General features: G+C 44.1%; 1 protein-coding gene across 1 annotated transcript; it reads left to right on the top strand.

Annotated features, from left to right (window-relative positions):
• Positions 1 to 15,019: 15,019 nt before the first annotated feature.
• TMT1B (thiol methyltransferase 1B) lies at positions 15,020 to 16,474 on the top strand. Its single transcript, XM_075552824.1, is given in 3 exon segments — positions 15,020 to 15,287; positions 15,290 to 15,516; positions 16,238 to 16,474. Coding segments are annotated over 3 exon segments (732 nt in total).
• Positions 16,475 to 16,524: the final 50 nt, after the last annotated feature.

Raw genomic sequence — 16,524 nt, 5'->3', positions numbered from 1 at the left:
AGCCTGGAGCCGGTTCTACCTGACCAACCCGTGAGACCAGAGCAAGTACACCGTACAGATAAGAAATCTCGACACAGGGAATGCAGGACAGACACACCCGTCAGGAACAATCATGGGAGTAGTGATCCCACGAGGGTAGGGGAAGAGGGGGGTGGAAGGGGGAGAAAGGTGGAACCAGTCCCAAGGATGGACGTATAACGCCACCCCCACCACCCCCAGGAGATGAACAACAGAAATGTGGGTGAAGGGAGACAGCGAAGGGAGATATGAAAACAATAATAATTTACAATTTATTAAGGGTCCACGGGGTGGTGGAGAGGAGGAGGTGATACCAAGGGTACAAATAGAAAGAAAATGTTTTGAAAATGATGATGGCGACATGTATACAAATGTACTTGACACAATGGATGGATGGATGGATTGTGATAAGAATTGTATGAGCCCCAGTAAAATGATTAAAAAAGGAAAAGAAAGAAAGAAAATGATGGTGACGAATGGTACAAATGTGCTCGATACAATTGATGCATGGATTGTTATAAGAGCTATAAGAGTCCCCGATAAAACTATTTATAAGTGTGTGTTTTTTAAGTGTGAGAGTGAGGACGTGAAAAGAAGATGAAATAGCTAACGTATGAGGGCCTAGGGGGAAGGAGGTTGAGAAGGCACAGCATGCAGGGCATTATGGACCACAGGAAGGATTCTGGACTTTATGCTAAAGACCCAGGAAGGCACCAACCGGTTTTTAAGCAGGGCCAGAGGTGAGAGACCAGTGACGAGCTACTGCAGGCAAAGCCATGGTCGCATCTAGGGTGGTGCCCATGGTGTCGAAAGAAATGGGTGACATTAGGATCATTTGGGGAACCAAAGCTGGTAGGCGTTAGGGCTAGTTTATATGTGGGAGCAAAGGGAAAATAAAAATAAAAAATGAATCCCAGAATTATGTGGATGGTGCTGTGGGGTAAGCGTGGGATAACGCACCAGCTACCCCACCAGAGAAAGTAGGCTGCCTGCTCCCATAAAGATGTACAGCAGCGGTTCTCAACCTGCAGGTCGCGACCTTTTAAGGGGTCAAATGACCCTTTCACAGGAGCCACCCAATTCATAAGAGTAGAAAAATGACAGTGATGAAGTAGCAATGAGATAATTTTATGATCCACCACAGGAGGATCTATATGACAGTGTCGTGCCATGAGGCAGATTGAAGACCACTGATTTACAGCCTTAGAAACCCAACTTAAGGTAGTGGTGAGGGTGGTTGGAAACTGGCAGGTGTGGAAGAGAAGTTAGAGGAAGAGGCAGAAGAGAAGCTGTCAGACATCGAGGGGAGAACAGGAGGGAGAAAAATATTTTTTTAAGATAGCTATGAGTCAGAATTGACACGGAGGTGGGGAGGCATTTAGACAATAATGCGGTTATGTTTTAAGTTACATACCTTGTAGATAAACAATTTAAAATATTAAGTGATGAAATTGCGTGCTCTATGGGACTCGTTTCCAAACAACAAGTAGGTGTAGAGGGCGAATGTGAGTAAGGGTATGGATGGAGAAGACTTAGTGAGGGTTGATAAGTGGGTGGGGCTGGGTGTGTTTTTTACAATTCTGTCAAATTTTTTATATCCAAAAGCCTCCATTGTGCAAAGTTTAAAAAGAAAAAATAACAGAACCCTACATTTTTGCTTGAGCAATCATGTAGCTATTGCTATCATTTCTGAAGCGGTAAAGAAGATGGGCAAAGAATGGGAGCAGAGATGTAAGGAGTATCCTAAATCCCACTTTGGACTTGGTATGCCTGATACACCCAAAGCCGTGCTGAGGAAGATGTCAGGCGGATACCTAGATTTGAAAAATCTGAATTCAGGAGAAAATTCTGTACTAAAGAGATAAATATGGGATAATTAACATATGCCTGGTATTTTTAAGCCATGAAAATGGATGAGATTACTTTATGGGAGAATGTATACAGAGAAAAATGTAAGACCAAACCCACAGAAGGTAAAATTTAGAGGTTGAGTCACTGAATAAGAACTAAGGAAAGGGGGAGGGAGGGCATGTATGTATCGAAGAACACAACTACATTTCTTTTCTTATTATTATTAAATACTTTTGCTGGGGCTCTTACAGCTCTTATCACAATCCATACATTCCTCCATTGAGTCAAGCACATTTGTACATATGTTGCCATCATCATTTTCTTTTCTTTTTTTTTTTTTTTTGCCATTGTCATATTCAAAGCATTTTCTTTCTCCTTGAGCCCTGGTTATCAGCTCCTTATTTATTCCCCTCCCTCATGAACCCTTGATAAATTACAGAGTATTATTTTCACACAATTGCTTTTCTATTGGTGGGAAAACAGGGAAGAGAAACCTCATTAGGAGAAAAATGCTTAACAGTAGCTACATAAGAGGGGAGCGTGTGCCTAGTACTCCGTTGCTAACTGACCCAGCCTCTCCGCAGCTCTTGGCAAGGCAGTCCATGTGGGTGGCTACTGGGAGTGTAGACTCTGTTCTCTCAAGGAATGTGAACAACCTTGTTATCAGACAGAGAGTGCGCGAATGTCTATGTCGGCAGGCGTGGCTAGGTTAAAAGGTAATATCTTATCATTTGATCTCCTTTTTATCCATTTTTAAGTTGTTTCAGTTTTTTCAAAAAGCAAGGGAAAATACATGGAGATTAAAGCTCTGGTGCCTCTCCCCCGACCGTGAACTTGGGACGTGAATAGCCTGGCTGTCGTGCATAATGCATTGAAAAATAGATGATGGCAGATCCAGTTGGGTTAAAATGTAGCACCTTATGCCAGACCAACAAAAGATATAGCATCTGGGGTCTTAAAGGCTTGAAGGTAAACAAGCAGCCACCTAACTGAGAAGCAACAAAGCCCACATGGAAGAAGCACACCAGCCTGTGTGATCATGAGGTGTCGAATAGATGAGGTATCAGGCATCAAAGAATTAAAAAATCGTATCATTATGAATGAGGGGAGTGCAGAGTGGAGACCCAAAGCCCATCTGTAGGCAATTGGACATCCCCTTACAGAAGGGTCTCAGGGAGGAGACAAGCCAGTCAGGGTGCAGTGTAACAACGATGAAACATACAACTTTCTTCTAGTTCTTTAATGCTTCCTCCCCTCCAAGTATCATGATCCCAATTCTACCTTACAAATCCAGCTACACCAGAGCATGTGCACTGGTGCAGATAGGAACTGGAAACACAGGGAATCCAGGACAGAAGAACCCCTCAGGACCAATAATGAGAGTAGCACTACCAGGAGGAGAAGGGGAAGGTGGGGGGAGACAGGGGAAACTGATCACAAGGATCTACATATAATCCCCTCCCCGGGAGACAGACAACAGAAAAGTGGGTCAAGGGAGATATTGGACAGTGTAAGACATGAAAATATAATAATTATTTCTATATTATCAGGGGTTCATATAAGAGGGAGGGAAATGAGGAGCTGATATCAAAGGCTCAAGTAGAAAGAAAATGTTCTGAAAATAATGACGGCGACAAATGTACAGATGTGTTTGACACAATGGATGGATGGATGGATTGTGATAAAAGTTGTACAAGCCCCCAATAAAATAATTTTTTAAAAAAGAAGTATAACTGAGGTAGATCTGGAAAACAGGTTACTCGCTAGAGAGATGTGAGGTCACTAGAGGGTCAGTCATTTTTAACATCTGCTATATTGGAGCATGTTGGTATGCTGGAAAATCAGTAGAGTGGTAAGCATTGAAGACATAGGAGGGAGAAAAACTGAAAATAAGGCAAGTACTCACAGCATCATTTGCCATGATGGCCCCAAAGGGAAAACAGCCCAAATATTCATCACCAATGAACAGTAAACAATCATGGTGTGGATAGACAGTGGAATAGTATCTGACAATAGAGATTGTTGGAGCGAGATGGGTCCCCAACACTCAAACGGGTCCTCGGGAGCGGCTTTGTGACTGTGGAAAATATTTAAGGCAGACAGCGGGGCACAGGGGCTCCTCGTCCAGTGTCAGGACAGGGAATGTGAACGTGTTTTCCAATGGGTGCATATAATGGGGCTTACAAGTTTCTCATAAGGCATACACATCATATAACCAACATATTGCATAGTCGATGGGTAATGTCATAAGCAGGCAGCAGTAAACAGACAATGAAGTGAGTCAGCATCTTGATCTAGTGCTAGCTGGCCTCGGACACCCCTGAGCCTTCCCCAGGGGGTTGCTGCTTTTTCGGTGGGTTGTCTATAGAACCTGATTGCTCTTATCTACAAGTAACTTCCAGCCACAGGGAACAGCCATACGTACCAATGATTCATCTTATATGGTAGCTCCCTTATTGTAGGGACCGGCTCTAGTCATGAGAATGCTTATTAATATTTATTTGCAGCTCATAGCCATGATGGTCTTCGTCCCAGTGGAATCAGCTTTCCAACCTAATGATGAGCATAGCGGATTTAGCGCCATTGCGTTCCCCCAGCCCCTCGGTTTCCCACAGTAGATGACTCTTGAACAGACATGCCAGTGAAAGACCCTGCTTAATATGCTACTATTTATGTGGAACATTCAGAGGAGGTAAATCTACAGAGATGGGAAATAAACGTGCTGTTGCCTAGTGGTGGTGCTGGAAAAAGGGGAGGGAAATGAGGCGGGACTGTTAATGAGAGCAAGTTCTCAAATGGTGGTGATGTTGCGCAGTCCTGTGAATAAACTTAAAGTCATTAACTTGCATAGTTGGAATGGATGAGTGTTAGGATACATTCACTATATCGCAAGAAAGCTGTTACTTAAGGGGGCAAAAACTAAGATGGGAAGTTTTGAGAAAGTTACAAAAGAATGCAATAAGATCATAAATAGATTGATCTTTGCCAAAAGTAACATGCCCTCCACTACAGTAAAGGAAACGATGTAGGCAATTTGTAGTGCTTGAGGCGCCCTGGTTGCATAATGGTTACACGGTGGGCTACTAACTGCAAGGTCAGCAGTTTGAATCGACTGGCTGCTCCGTAGGAGAAAAATGAGGCTTTCGACTACTGTAAAGTTGGTCTTAGAAACCCAAAGGGGCAGTTCTATCTTATCTTATAGGCTTGCTGTCAGTTGGAATGGTCTCAATGACAATGTGTGCAAAGTTGCTAGTGTATATATAGAATATAGATATGTGACGGAGCTAGATGGGATCAAACTGACAACCCCAACTGGTGACATTAGCTAGGCAGTCCAGGGGCAGGAGAGTTGATGTGGATGGACAAGGGACCATTCAGAGAAGGAGAGTGAGAATAGTTGTACCACTTAAAGAACATAAACATTGTCACTGAATGTACATGTGGAAATTGTTGAATTGGTGTATGTTCTGCTGTGTATCTTCTCAAGAACAAAACACAAAATATATGTCATGAAGCCCTGAGAGCACAGTGGGTAACCTATCATGCTAGTAACCGAAGGTCAGCTGTTTGAACCCACCAGTTTTTCTGAAGGAGAAAAATGAGGCTTTCTGCTCCCAGAAACCCAAGGGGCATTTCTATTCTGTCCTATTGGGCCACTGTCAGCCGGAATCAACCTGATGGCAGTAAAGTTCTCAGCTATCACAGTTGGAAGCCTTGGCGACCATGTTACTCTGGGTTGACTAGAGAAACAAATCCATAGAAACTCATATGTGTATAAGAGGGAGTTTTATATAAAGGGTAATTTGTACATTAAGAAAGCATCCCAACCCAGTCCAGATCAAGTCCCTAAGTCCAACATTAGGCCATTTGTTTGATACCAATCTATAAAGTCCTCTTCAGACTTACGAAACGCATGCAATGAAGCCGAATGCAGGATGATCACAGGTCAATGGGTAGAAAGTCTTTGGATCCAGTGGCGGTGTAAGCATCTCAGCATTGGCAGGGGTCTCCACGTGGCTTCTCCAGCTTCCAGGGCTGCATCAGGGTAGCACCATGTGACGTCTCCTCAGGGATGTCTCCCAGGGAGTCAGCAGAGAGAGAGCGGTCTCTCCTGCCTCCAAGTAAGAAATACCGGATTCCCCAGAATTCTCAGGAGAAGGCCTAGGCCGCACAGAGGCCTCATTGGGTATGATCCGATTGACAGACTAGACACCACCACCCCTTACGAGTGAAGACTCGTAATCCTCTCAAATTGACACCAGATTATGTAACTACTACAGCAACAGAGTGAGTTACATGTTTTGTTGGGCTGCTAACCACAAGGTCAGCCGTTTGGAACCGAGGAGGAAGATGAAGCTTTCTGCTCCCAAGAACAGTTGCAGCTTCAGAAAGCCACTGGGGCAGATCTGCTCTGTCCTACACTGTCAGTAAGAGAGGGCATGCACTTGATGGAAGCGAGGTTCAGGTTTGGGGTTTTGGTTCATGGAGCACAATTCAACTCTGGTGCAGAGAGTTGCCATGAGTCAGAGTTGAACTTGACAGCAAGGGTGAGAGACGGAGGGCAAAAATAGGTAAATAGCTAAATGTGAAACATACTAGAAATGTTCCCACTAATTTCAGGGACAAGAAAATGAATTTGTTCTCCATACTACTATTGAACATTATTCTGACGCTATTAATTAAAGCAATTAAGCAGAAGAACGAAAGAAGAGAGATAAGATTCAGCAAGGCAAATCATAACCATTATTTTCACAAAGCATTTTATACCAAGAAAATCTAAAGAATCAAACAAAAAGTTATGACAAAGGATGGGAGAATTGAATGTAGTGACTAAGAGCAAAATAGATAGAAATCAGATATAGGAACACACCCTCTCCTCAATGATCAACACGATTAGATTCCAAAAACCAGGTTGTTAAAGAAATTTGGTGTTATGCAAAAATAAAGGATCACCACATGGAGGGTGACAATGTCATCACATAGCACCAAACTACTGAGGATTATGGCCTAGCAAGAGGACCCGTATCGAAATGATCACCCCCAGCATTACTCTCCCCTCACACCCCAGCAGTAATTCCTGTCAAGTGTACATCATTAACGCACAAAATAGTTGAATAGTAGCGTCTTCATTGTTGTCGCTGAGAAAGGTCATATAGCAAGATAGTGAAGAAGGGGGAGAAATTTGCATATATGTAAAGAGCATCAGTTTGAAGGTATAAATGAGAACAATGTGGCATATTCATACAGCGTAGCATTATGCATCAATAGAAAAAGAATGAAGCACTGGTACATGGATGACCCTTACAAAATGATGCTAAATGAAAGAAACCAGTCACACACAAACATCACATGTTGTATGATTGCACATGAAGAAAATGTCCAGAACAGACAGATCTATAAGACATAAAATAGATTAGTGGTTGCCAGCGGGTGGAGGTGGGAGAAGGGAGGAAAAATAGGGAGGAATCACTGGTGGATCTGGAGTTTCTTTGGGGGGTAATAAAAATGTTCTAAAATTGACTGTGGTAACATTCTAAATATACTAAAAACCATTGGGTTGCATGGGAGAAATACGTGGTATGTGGATTATGCAAAATAAGACTGCTTAAAAATAAAACACTCTTGTTACGAAGATGGCCTAAGGCGAAGCAGGAAGGTCCTGCCTCTCCCAAAACAGAAGTCAAAGCAAAGGCTTTAAAAGCCAAGAAGGCCGTGCTGAAAGGCGTCCACAGTCACCTTCTGGTGGCTCAAGACCCTGAGACTAAGAAGGCAGCCCATATACCCTTGGAAGAGCACCCCCAGGAGAAACAAGCAGGACCATTATGCCATCATCATCCAGTTGCCCTTGACCACAGAGTCTGCTGTGAAGAAGATCGAAGATAACGACACACTTGTGTTCATTGTGGATGCCAAAGCCAACAAACACCAGATCACACAGGCTGTGAAGAAGCTCTATGACATCGATGTAGCCAAAGTCAACACCTTGATCAGGCCTGACAGCTGCAATAGGCATATGTTCGACTGGCTCCTAATTGTAACAATGTAGATGTTGCCAACAAAATCAGAATCATTTAAAGTTTCGATTCTAAACAGCCCAGGTGGCAAACACTAAATATGAAGTTTTTCAATACAAAAACTAACTAATTAAAAAAAATAAAACAAACACCCAAAAAAGAAGATATAAGTAGAGAGCAGGCTATCTTTTGTTTTAAATAATCAAAAAGAGGTTAAATAACTAGGACTACACTTAAAAAGAGATATTCATCTTTTTATAATCATTTTATTGGAGGCTCTTATCTCAACCCATCCATAGATCCATTGTGTCAAGCACATTTGTACAAGCTGCCTTCATCATTTTCAAAACATTTTCTTTCTACTTGAGCCCTTGATATCAGGTCATTTCCCCTCCCCCACACTCCCTCCCTCATAAATCCTTGATAATTAATTTTCTTTTCATGTCTTACACTGACTGATGTCTCCCTTCACCCACTTTTGTATTGTCAGTCCCCCAGGAACGGGGTTATAAGTAGATCATTGTAGTCAGTTCCCCTTTCTCCCCCCACCTTCCCCTTATCCTCCTTGTATCACTAATCTATTATTAGTCCTGAGATGTTTATCCGTCCTGGATTCCCTTTATTTCCAGTTCTTATCTGTACTTGGACACATGGTCTGGTCTAGTCCGATATGTAAGGAAGAATTGGGATAATGATAGTGGGGGTGGGGGAGAAGCATTAAAGAACTAGAGGAAAGTTGCTTGTTTCATTGGTGGGTGCTATGCTGCACCCTGACTGGCTCATCTCTTCTTTGTGACCCTCTGTAAGTGGATGTCCAGTTGCCTACTGATGGGTTTTGGGTCTCCACTGCCCACTCCCCCTCACTCACATTGATATGATTTTTTGTTCTAGGTCTTTGATACCTGATATCTGATCCCATCAACACCTCATGATCACACAGGCTGGTGTGCTTTTTCATGTGGGCTTTGTTGCTTCTCAGATAGGTGGCCACTTGTTTATCTTCAAGCCTTTAAGACCCCAGATACTATAGTTTTTTATAGCCAGGCACCATCAGCTTTCTTCACCACATTTGCTTATGCACCCATATTGTCTTCAGCAATCATATTGGGAGGGTGAGCATCACAGAATTCTGGATTATTAGAATAAAGTGTTCTTGTGCTGAAGGAGTATTTCAGTAGAGGCCCAATGTCCATCTGCTACCTTAATACTTAACATATAAATATATGTACATAGATCTATTTCCCTATCATTATATATTTGCATATGTACATGCCTGTATTTAGACCTCTAAAAATGTCCTTTGCCTCCTAGTTCTTTCCTCGATTTCCAAAAAGAAATATTCTTTTTTTCCCATTGTGTCAAGCACATTTGTACATTTATTGCTCTCATCATTCTCAAAACATTTGCTTCTTTACTTGAGCCCTTGGTATCAGCTCCTCATTTTTCCCTTTCCTCCCTGCCCCCAATCCCTCATGAACCCTTGATAATTTATAAATTATTTGGCATGGCTTACACTGTCTGACATCTCCCTTCACCCACTTTTCTGTTGTCCATCCCCCAGGGAGGGGGTTATATGCAGATCCTTGTAATTTGTTCCCCCTTTCTACCCCACATTCCCTCTAACCACCCCTATCGCCACTCTCACCACCAATCCTGAAGGGATCATCTGTCCTGGATTCCTGTTTCAAGTTCCTATCTGTACCAGTGTACATCCTCTGGTCTAGACAGATTTGTCAGGTAGAATTGGGATCATGATAGTGGGGTGGGGGTGGGAGGCAGGAAACATTTAGGAACTAGAGGAGAGTTGTATGTTTCAATGGTGCTGCACTGCCTGACTGGTTCGTCTCCTCCCCACAACCCTTTTGTAAGGGGATGCCTAGATGCCTACAGATGGGCATTGGGTCCCCAATCTGTGCTCCTCCTCCTTCACAATGATATGATATTTTTGTTCTTTGATACCTGCTCCCTTTGACACCTTGTGATCACACAGGCTGATGTGTTTCTTCCATGTGGGCTTTGTTGCTTCTCAGCTAGATGGCCACTTGTTTACCTTCAAGTCTTTAAGACCCCAGATGCTATATCTTTTGATAGCAAGGCACTATCAGCTTTCTTCACCACATTTGCTTATGCACCCACTTTGTCTTCAGCAATTGTGTCAGGAAGATGAGCATCATGGAATGCCAGTTTAATAGAACAACGTGTTCTTGCATTGAGGGAGTACTTGAGTGGAGGGTCAATGTCCATCTGCTACCTTAATACTAAACCTATAAATATATGCACATAGATCTATTTCTCCATCATCATATATAAATACATTTACATATGTGCATGCCTTTATTTAGGCCTCTATAAATGCCCTTTGCCTCCTAGTTCTTTCCTATATTTCCTTTTACTTTCCTCTTGTCCCACTATCATGCTCAGCCTTCATTTGGGTTTCAGTAATTCCTCTCAATTACATTGCCCTTGATCACTCCCTACCAGACCTCTTACATCCTTCTCACCACCGAGTTTGGATCACTTGTTGTCCCTTTGTCCCTGGGTTTGTTAATACCATTTCCATTCCCCCATCTCCCCCTCTCCCATGCATGCCCCCCTGAACTGTCGGTCTGTTGTTTTCTCCTCGAGGTTGTTTATCCAGCCTATCTTATCTAGATAGACCTGCAGAGATAATAATATGCACAAAAAGACAGAGAAAAACAAAGCAACAAAAGAAAAGAAAACTACAACAAAAAAATGACCAAAAAAGAAAAGCCTGTAAATAGTTCAAGGTCTGTTTGTTGACCTTTAGGAGTGTTTTCCGGTTGAGTCTGATGGGGTGCCACAACCTGGCCCCAAAGTCTATTTTTGTTATTCCTTCTGGACTTCCTTGCTCGGCTCCCCTTACTGTTCTGTTCCATACTCTTCGTGTTTTGCCTGGGTGTGGTGGGGTCAGAGGGGGCGAAATTCCCACACTGTCTCTAGTGTTGTCCCCTGTAGGGCTATGGTCAGAGAGGGGTGTCGTGTCTCATAGTGGGGCCGGCCATATGGTCTTCTCTGTGGATTGGCTGCTCTGAATGGGGATATCATCGTGAAGGCTTGGTGGGCCAGGATGTGTTCCACTCTCTTTTCCTCCCCCTTCATTTGCTAAGAAATATTCTTTAGCTACATAAAAAAAACTCACTCACTGCCATCAGGGTGATGCCAACGCAAACTAACACTATAGGGCAGAGTAGAGCTGCCCCTTTGAGTGTCCAAGACGGTAACTCTTTACAGAAGTAGAAACCCCTGTCTTTCTCCCAAATATCTACATGAAGATCTTTAAACTATTGCTGAGGACACACTATACCTATGGCCATAGTCAAAGGATGGGAATAGCCTTATTATCAGACAGAGAGCGTAGTAAAATCAATATAGTTAGGTTAGACATTGTTAGATTAAAATGTAATATATTTTATTTGGTCTCCCTTTTGACACATTTAAAAAATGTTTCAAATTGTTTTTTTAATGGAGAAGAGAAATACACATGGATTAAAGCCCTGGTGAATCTTCTCTGACCATTGACCAGGGAGATGAATAGACTTTCTGTCATGCGGAGTGTACTGAAAAGTGGATTATTGCAGATACAGTTAGGTTGAATTTTACCAACCTTATCCTTTGAACCCCTTTTGACCCATTTTTAATTTATTCTAGTTCTTTTAATCATTTTATTAGGGGCTCATACAACTCTTATCACAATCCATACATACATCAATTGTGAGAAGCACATTTGTACATTCATTGCCCTCTTATTCTAGTTTTTTAATATTTTCTAGTTTCTTTTCGATTGGCGTTTTTCTCCATTTTACTTTATTATTGTTAATTTTTGTTGTCATTGTTGTGCTTTCATGTGTTTTTCTGTATATGAATATGCTAGTCTGGGTTGATTAGAGAAACAAATTCATTGACACTCATATACGTATAAAAAAAAAGCTTTATAGAAATGACCAATTATATATTAAGAAAAATCCCAGCCTAGTCCATATCAAGTCCATAAATCCAATATTAGTCCATATGTCCAATACTAGTCCATCAATTCCTCTTTAGACTCATGCAGCACATACAATGATCCCAAATGCAGGCGGATCACAGGCCAGTGGGTAGATGTTCGTGTGGATCCAGTGACACTGGAAGCATCTCAACGCTGGCACAGGTCTGCACATGTCTCCTCCAGCTCTCTGAATGTCTCCACCGTAGGAAAGGGAAGGCAGGGAGGGTGTGTGTCCCACCACCAGGGAGGAAGACAGGAGTTTCCAGAATCCTCAGGGGAAAGCCACACCCACACAGAGGCACTATGCCCTGATTGACAGGCTAGACTCCACCTCTTTGCTCAAGTTGACAGGAGATTATGTAACTGGCGCAATGAAACCCAGGGTAGGTAAATCTACAGAGGCGAAATGGTTTCTTGTAGGTATCTTGACAGGGAAGTTTGGGGGGAAATAAACTCGTTGCCATCGAGTCAATGCTGATATGTAGGGAGCTGATAACAGTGAGTACAAGAAAGAAAAATGTTCTAAAATTGATCGTGGTAATGATTGTACAGCTCTTCTTGATTTGATTGAACTTTTGAATTGTATGATATATGGATTATGTGTCAATAAAATGTTTTTTTAGAAAAATAAGTTATTGAAAAAATAAGAATAAGATCAGCAACGTATGGGAAACATAGACAAAAGATAATTTTCAGAAAACAAAATGCAGAGCCTCTGAATCATATAAAATGATATGCAACATCACTCACAATAAGAAAGAGCAAATAAAGGTACAATAAATCCCATTTTCCATCTATCAAATTGGCAAAAGTTAATATGTTTGTTCAGATAAACTGAACCATATTAAAATTACCTGAAGTTCATTAAATGGGTGAAAAAGCAAACCTGGGCCAGGAAAAGCTATTTGTAATCATATACCTGACAATAAACCCCTTTCCAGAATATATAGAGAACTCCGACAAACTTGGCCTGAAGAGTTAAGCACTTGACTCCTGGTCTAACGAGTCATAGTTTGAACCCACTCAGAGGCACCTTGGAAGACAGACCTTGGCCTCCTTCTGAAAGATTTACACACTTCAAACCCAAGCTCCACTGTCCACACACGGGGTCACCAGGGGTCAGAATTGAATTGACAATGGCTAAAAAATGGCAGCAGATGAAAATAAAAACACATAGAAATCTCAATTTTAAAAATGAGCAAAAAAAATGTAAACAATCCCTTCATGAAAGAGAGCATCCTGGTCAATGTGATCAGGAAAATGCAAATTAAAACTATAATGCTTAGTTAATTGTACGATTTGTTCATTATATGCCAATAAAACTGTTTTTAAAAACAACTGCAATACTACACCCCTGTACACCCACACCCTACTTTGGGCACCCTACTCTGGGGAGACTCTTTCATAGTCCCTGGCAGAAACAAAGCTCAGAGAAGATGTCTAACGCGTGAGAATCACAGAAATTCTCTCCTTGGCTGAGGCGCAGGGCCTACCCTGACGTTGGCAGCTCTGTGTAGAAGGCACTCTCCTGAAAGAGCTCATCCCTCCCTGACTCAGGAGGTGTCTCTAGCTAGACCTCTCACCCAGTGAGCAGGGCCAGACCCACCAGCAAAGAGTAGTGGACTTTGACCGAGCAACACCTGCTACCCAGATACTGAGCTTCAACTCTGTCCTCCACCCCAGAGGCCAACAGCTCTGGGAAAAACTTCTTGTGAAATGTCAGACTCCTGTCATCTCCCTGCTGTGGAATGCTGGCGTGTTGACTCTCTTTGTTCTAATTAAAATTTCCTTTGGCCAGTTACTGAGCAGTCTTCAGGGGAACGGCCTCCAAGAACTATAAAATTATTTTCGTTGCCACTTCATAACTGTAACTTTGCTGCTATGTATATAGTTGATATGCAGGTTGTATTTTCATTGCTACAAATTGAACATAATTAAAGCATAGTGATGAATCACAAAACAATATGCAATTATATATGGCGAAATATTTATTTCTAATGACAAATACATGAAGTTTTGTCTTGAAGCATGGTGTAGCATGAGTCAGTCTTCACGCCGCTACGGTATGTGGGCGGATCTGCATGTGGGCGGATCCGCCTGGAGACGCATAGAGGAGCAGTGTCTCAGTTCCTAAGACCATCGGAAACGTGTTCCAATGGTCTTAGGCGACCCCTGTGAAAGTCATTCGACCCCCAAAGGGGTTGCAACCCACAGGCTGAGAACTGCTGCCTTAGATCATACAGCTGGGAGCACAAGAGACCTTAGACACAATGCTAACTCCCTCCCATCTCGCCTCATCTCCCCATTTTACAGATGAGAAATTGAGGCCAGAAAGTCCAAAAGACTCACATAAAGGAACACAAGTTAATGGCAGAAGAAAGACTAGAACCCACACCTCCTGACTTTTCTCCTGCCCTTTTCTTTTCTCCTCTCTCTGGGACATGAAGCCTTGGATGGTATCATAAACCCCAGTCCATTGAGAAATACCTTTCTTTGGGGAAGCAACCTCCCCCCTTCTTCTGACCAATCAGGCCTTATCCTGAATGCTCTGTTTGGCTCTCATCTGGGGCAAAGGCATGAAGCCGCTTTCAGAGCACTGGGGCAACCAGTTGTTAGTTTGCATAACCTGAGTAGGAAGACTCTTGGGACAGAACGAGCCCAAATTTGGCTGTGATCTAAGATATAGCCCTTTCCTCTTCTCCTTCCTACCTCCCTTTCTGCGCTCGCTCTCTTTCTCTCTCTCTCTCTCTCTCTCTCTCTCTCTCTCTCTATATATATATATATATATATATATATATATATATATATATATATATATATATATATATATATATATATATATATATATATATATATATATCTTTTCTACTCTGTCAGATGCCCCAGAACTCGGGACACACAGGCATCACGTGTCCTGTCACCCACATAAAACCGGTTGGAGAGCCTGTAGGACCTCTGCTCTCTGGAAGAATCCCAGACACCCACTTCACCCGGTGCGGCAGAAATCACCAAGCAGGAGTCAGAGGACAAAGTCCTATCACACAGGAAAAGGAAGTGTGGGAATTCTGCAAAGGCTGGCCAGAAAGAAAGGGCCAGTGTGCCCGGAAGCCCCATTCGGAGCTGATCTGCCATGGATGCCCTGGTTCGACTCCTGCAGCTGCTGGTACTGCTCCTGACCCTCCCTTTGCACCTGTTGGTCTTGCTGGGCTTCTGGCAGCCCCTGTGCAAAACCTACTTCCCCTACCTGATGGCCCTGCTGACTGCCAAGTGCAACCAAAAAATGGAGAAGAAGAAGCAGGAACTCTTTGGCCAGATCAAGGCCCTTGCAGAGGCCTCTGGGGAAGTGTCCCTGCTGGAGCTGGGCTGTGGCACCGGGGCCAACTTCCAGTTCTACCCACCGGCTGCCGGATCACCTGCCTCGACCCTAACCCCCACTTTGAGAAGTTCCTGCTGAAGAGCATGGCTGAGAACAAGCGCCTGAAGAATGAGAGGTTTGTGGAGGCTCGCGGGGAGGACATGAGGCAGCTGGCCGATGGTTCCATGGATGTGGTGGTCTGCACCCTGGTGCTTTGTTCTGTGCAGAGTCCGAAGAAGGTCCTGCAGGAGGTCCAGAGAGTGCTGCGGCCGGTGAGCTGACGGGCAGGGTTTGGGCCTGGGGCAGTCAAGGACGGTATCGGCCATGCCTCTTTTCAGGGCATGCCGGGGCACGAGGTCGATTCTACCTCGTGGGCAGACTTCTCAGCTCATCAGGCATCTCATTGGAAGTGCCTCGGAGTACATTCAAACCGCCAACCCCTCGGCTAACAGCAAACCCCTTCGCTCTGCGCACCCCCTACGCGCACTTCAAGGCACCGAGCTCAAACCCAAGCCCATTGTCACGTGCTAGCCCCTGGCACCCAAGTGTGTTGCAGAATCGAACTGCTCCCTTGGGGTTTTCTCCGCTGTGGTCTTTACGGAAGCAGTTTGTCCGGCTCTTCGCCCTTGGAGCCAATTCGTGGGCTTGAGCTGTCGATCTTGAGGTTAACAGCCACTTGGGAAACAGCTTGTACCCTGCCAAGCGCATGCGGGAAGGAGAAATCCGTGCCTTAGCACAGTAGACACCTCACCCCACTGCCATCTGCTGGTGAACAGGAACTACGGCCAGTGTCGACTAGGGTGGGGGGTGCGGGACGACGGGGCGGGGGGGGGGGGGGGGGGATACAGAGAGTCCAGTGAAAGTTTGAGTGGGAGGACAGAAGCCAGCAAGGGCAGCAGCTAGATAGTTCTCTTGGTTGGGGGGGGGGGTGAGGTTGGAGGAAGGGAGGGGCACGGAGCCGATCGGCCCCACAAACGGGCTCCTCTCTCGCAGGGAGGAATCTTCTTTTTCTGGGAGCACGTGGCTGAACCGCGTGGAAGCTGGGCCTTCATGTGGCAGCAGGTGGTGGAGCCCACCTGGAAGCACATTGCGGACGGCTGCCACCTCACCCGAGAGACCTGGAAGGACCTGGAAAGCTGCCAGTTCTCGAAGCTGCAGATGACGCGACAACCCCCTCCCTTCAAATGGGCACCTGTAGGGCCCCACATCATGGGAATGGCTGTGAAGTAACCCTTCCCCAAGCCCCAAGCCCCAGCCCCCATCCGAACAATCCCACCCAC

This window comes from Tenrec ecaudatus, chromosome 6 (genome assembly GCF_050624435.1).
Source record: "Tenrec ecaudatus isolate mTenEca1 chromosome 6, mTenEca1.hap1, whole genome shotgun sequence".
NCBI classification, from domain to species: domain Eukaryota; kingdom Metazoa; phylum Chordata; class Mammalia; order Afrosoricida; family Tenrecidae; genus Tenrec; species Tenrec ecaudatus.
The sequence above is the reverse complement of the archived record's forward strand: the minus strand, read 5'-3'. Positions and strand labels throughout refer to the sequence as shown.